Source organism: Sinocyclocheilus rhinocerous, unplaced genomic scaffold (genome assembly GCF_001515625.1).
Source record: "Sinocyclocheilus rhinocerous isolate Xijiao unplaced genomic scaffold, SAMN03320098_v1.1 scaffold2269, whole genome shotgun sequence".
In the NCBI taxonomy this organism is placed as follows: domain Eukaryota; kingdom Metazoa; phylum Chordata; class Actinopteri; order Cypriniformes; family Cyprinidae; genus Sinocyclocheilus; species Sinocyclocheilus rhinocerous.
Window position 1 is genome coordinate 16,676 of NW_015628756.1, and position 4,685 is coordinate 21,360.

The window sequence follows — 4,685 nt, forward strand, 5'->3', positions numbered from 1 at the left end:
GTTCGTCTCACTGACACATTTTTTGAGCAGCTGATGTGTGATCTCTCCTTAGTACTCGTGGCCAGTAATGCTAAAGTGAAGTAGTTTTGCTTTTCTGTAGTTTTTTAATGGCTCTCGGTCATATCGACGACATTACCTGAGCAGTCGAAGGCTGCGCATTTATTGCATGTTGAAATGTGTTTTAGCAATGTTGTTGAACCGAATGTACGAAGGAATCTATTAAAATAACCACAGCATTAACAACAACCTTGAAATAAGAGCGCAAGGTTTATCTGATAATCAGATGCATGAAAGTAGCGTTCGTTGCTATAGCAAACAGACATCGGGCGCGTTTTCTTTCAGAATCATCATTCGCCAATGGAGAGGAAAAGTTAAATACTATAGCTTTTTATTTTATGAAAATGAGATTAAGAAGTTTTCGCACTGAAAGAGAAGAGATCTCGTACTCAAAGAACGTGCCAGGAAATGCCTAATATGGACAAAGGCATCTATCGCTGCAGCTAAGCTGAATAAAAAGCAGAATGAACTGGTGAAACGTTAAGACATTAAACACAATAAATAAAAAATATGAATGATACAGTACTAATTGACATCATTTATTACAGTACAGAAACTATAAAGTATATTTTCTACCTAATTCTGTGCGCGTCTTTGTCACCTTTTTCACCCATGATGAGTTTGCATCCCTGCAGTTCAGTGTGATAGTGCTGTTAGTTATTTGTGTAATTGAACGGTTCTGTTTTGGCAGGTCTGCTGAAAGGGACCGGTTTGGCCGCTCCAGACCACGACGATCCACCTCCAGAGAGCGTGAGAGGAGGAGGTGGCGATGTCGGGATGAAGACAAGTTCAAAGGCAGTCTGTCAGAGGGTATGAAAGCAGACCAAGACTCCTCCTCTGAAGAAGTGTGAGTAATAGTGCTATTTTCAAGGCTTGAACCTAGTGTGGTTTAGGAATGCAACGATTATAGATTTTGTTGGTATGATTATAGTCTGAGGAATAATCACGGTCCATGTCAGTATTTCCCTTTTGAAAATATCAAATGGAAATATATCACAAAATTTAGTGTTTTCAGTTTGTGCATTCTTTCTACATTTCATTTAGACCTGAAGTAGAGAACTTGAAAACATGGTGAAAAAAAATATCTTGTTGGTTTTTGACTTAAACATAAATAATACTGTAACAGGGATAATAAATCACAATGTTAATTAAGTATTATTAACCCATTTAATCCCACATTTTTCCCAGATATGACGTATATGAATTTGTGTGATATTTGTAAAGATATTAAACAATCAATGTAAATTATTTTAAAAAATGATTGAAAAGTCCATGAAAAAATGGGTTTCACAATTGTGACCGGTGGTAGAACACAGGGAGTCTAGGTCTATAGCGTAAATGCATTTACAAAATGACAAATCTCCAGAAATTAGTTTAAAGACTGGTTTAAATTGTTGAAACAAGTATTTTATTCCATTAACAAAGAAGTAAACATTGTCTGACTCAGTTTCAAAAAGGACAAAACATCAATCTTATGCAGCAGTTTGGCACAAATAAATATATAAAATGATGACAAAATGACAAATTATAGGAACTTAGAAGGTAATTATTATAAACTTCATTATAAACCGAAATAAATAACATAATAAATAAGTAAAATTACAAAATAAAAAAACTTAAGGTTTTTAAAAATTAAGGAATAAATAAAAAAATGAATAAATAAACATATGATGAAATATGAGCCTATGGTAGGAAACATGTAACAATGTCAAGAAACATGTAACAATACATTAATATCAATCAATTGTCACAACAATTATCAATCAACAATCACAACTGTGTGCTGGTGTGGAACTCATGGATTAGATGAACCCTCCCTCAGACATAACAGTGGAATTATTAAAAAAACAATCACAAATGTGTGCTGGTATGGAACTCATGGATTAGAGGACACCTCCGTCAGACGTTATGGAACTTCTTGAAGCACTCAATGTGCATTGGCCTGGCACACTTCTCACAGCCAAATGATGTGCGACCCTCACAGACATGACATCTGACAAACCTATTTCCTGCTAAACAAAAGGAATACTTGTGGAGCATATTTTCAGATGTTATGGTTCATAAAACATCTTTATAGAATCTGCTTGCCTGTGTTTATTGGCCAGTGAGCAACACCATCAAACCTGGGTATATCAGTCACAGCAGCCAACATTGAGGATGGCCTCCCATGACCTTTTGGTGCAATACCAAATTTTTTCGGGAGACTTTGGGCGACTACTCGCTGAAATCCAAGGAGATCGTAGTCACCATTCCTGTTTGGATTGTGAAGTTTGATTGGTCCTCACAGGCAGGTTCAACCTCCTCAAAATGATCAGATCCAAACAGTTCTGCAGTAGAATTCAAGATTCTTGATGGTAGGTGAGCGGAGTCACCAGTAAAATCCATGTCAGATGCATCGCTATCACAGTCGCTTTCTATTGCATCCTTCTCTGTCTTTGGGACCACTGCTATATTGCAAATTGCAGGCCCTGGATCATCAGCATCAAGTAAATCCAAAACTTGACTTAAGGTCAGTCTGAAAGAGAGTTCATCAGAATAACACAGAATGACATATGGGGGACATAGACTCCCTGTGTTATACCACCGGTCACAATTGTGACCGTCTTCAATTATCAGCAGTTTGACAACAGAATAAACCATGTAATAATATAATTTCAATATGTATGTATAGATAACCCTTTCATGATGATGTATGCAAAAAATGTATAAGCTATTCAAACATTAACTTGGAAAGCTTACCTGTCATTTCTGAGCTTTGACACTATCCTTCCATTAAGATGGCAGTACCAGAAAATGAATGTGTATGGTCACATGGCCAAACTACCCAATCATGTTAGACCTGCCCTGAACTCATGTAGACATCTTACATTTTCATTATATATGAACATGTGCTTCATAATAAGAGTTGCTTTTTAATACTACAGAAAATTTAATCTGTCTGATTTGAAGCGGGCAGAATGCTTGAGCTAACAAGCCGTAGCTTTGCATAGGTTGGTTCTTGCCTTCACGTCGTGCATTAAAATAACACTTTTAATAACACATAACACTTTACAATAAGGTTCCATTAGTTAATGTTAGTTAATGTTTTTACTAACACGAACAAACAATGAACAATACATTTATTGCATGTTACGCCCCTTACCATACTGTGATGCCGTGTCCATTACAAACAAGGCATTTCTTGCATCCAGTGGGGACATAATTACTGATTATAATGACTTATACTGTCTTTTTACGCATTGCGTATCGCGCCGTGTAAACATAAAGCCATGTCTGCATTTGTGATCGGAGAAACTACAAACAACAAGCGCTACTCTACACTGCTCAAACTCGCGTTTGAATCGTCAGTGGCGTGGACAAGTCTTAACTTTTATAAAGAATATCTCTTTGGGTTTGAGACTTTAGTCTTTGCAACTTTAGGGATCTTATCTATGCACGAACAGCTTGTAACACTCCAAAGAGAAACGAAAATTTTAAATCGCATCATATGACCCCTTTAGGCCCGATTTGCAAGTTAATGAGCTCGCCGACAGGTTGGGCTGTGATCGGGGGGAAATCAGCGGGTGATCGGCGCTCGGCAATCTTTATGTGTGAACTACACAACGACGCATTAAAGAGGCTCGCTGAAGCATTGCTGACGCCTCGCCGACGGCAAACAAATATCTAGCATGCCAAATATCTGGACCGGTCGGCCGACTCGACATCACGTGGTGTCTGGTGTCGTGACGAGCTACAGCCAATGAGAGAGCAAGGCATGGGTTGAGGTCACCGAAAGGAAAACAACAGCAGCAACATGGCTTAAAGAAAAGTTTGGAGACAATAAATGGAGCAAAATTTTTCATCGAGCAAACGGCTTGCAGCGCTAATTTCTTCCCAAAATCCATTTTCAAATAAACAACTCCTCTAACACTGACCAATAGGAACCCAATGATATTACTACTCTCTCACATACTATTATTTGACTCCCATTTTGTTTTTTTACAGTTTCTAGCCATGCAGCCTTTCTCTCTGGTTTTATGACAGCTGTACCTTTTATAGTTTGCAAATTGCGCTCTCTATTTAGCGTGCATGCGTGCAGCAGCGCTCGTTCACTCGCGTGCCTCGCCCACTCCTGATAGCAAAATGAATGTTTGCGTGACATTCTGACATTTACAGATGAAAAAAATATACCTGTGACATGTCAGTTATGCACTGAGGAAAACACAACGTCTCAAATGCATTAAACAGCACAGATATATTTGCTGTTCATTCGATTTGATCCATGATCGACATTAAGGGCTGCTTAAGAATAAGCTTGCACAAATTAGTGAGATTGTGTGAACTTAATTTGTCATTTATGGAACCGCTTTAGCCCCGATTGATTTGTTAGGTTATTTCAAGTCAGGTTTTGGACTTTAATCCCAGCTTTTCCTCGGGTCTCCGTAGTGTTGTGATACGTCACATTCACGCAGCAGCAGTGATGAGAGAACGTGCTTGAGAAACAGTTTAGAGAGGAGAAATCAATCTACATATAAAATATTGGTCACTTTCTAACAATAAAAGTGTAGCCATCCACTAGTAATTATATATAAATAAATCGGTTTTTACCGATGCAAATATGTTAGAAACGATGCATCGCGATATAAATG

General features: G+C 37.9%; 1 protein-coding gene across 1 annotated transcript in view; it reads left to right on the forward strand.

The window, feature by feature from the left end:
* Nucleotides 1-4,685, forward strand: part of LOC107738454 (serine/threonine-protein kinase PRP4 homolog) — a 40,155-nt gene that overhangs the window by 10,041 nt on the left and 25,429 nt on the right. Inside the window, exon 4 of the mRNA XM_016550213.1 lies at nucleotides 749-904. Coding sequence (XP_016405699.1) covers nucleotides 749-904 — 156 coding nt within the window. The remainder of the gene's footprint in view (nucleotides 1-748; nucleotides 905-4,685) is intronic.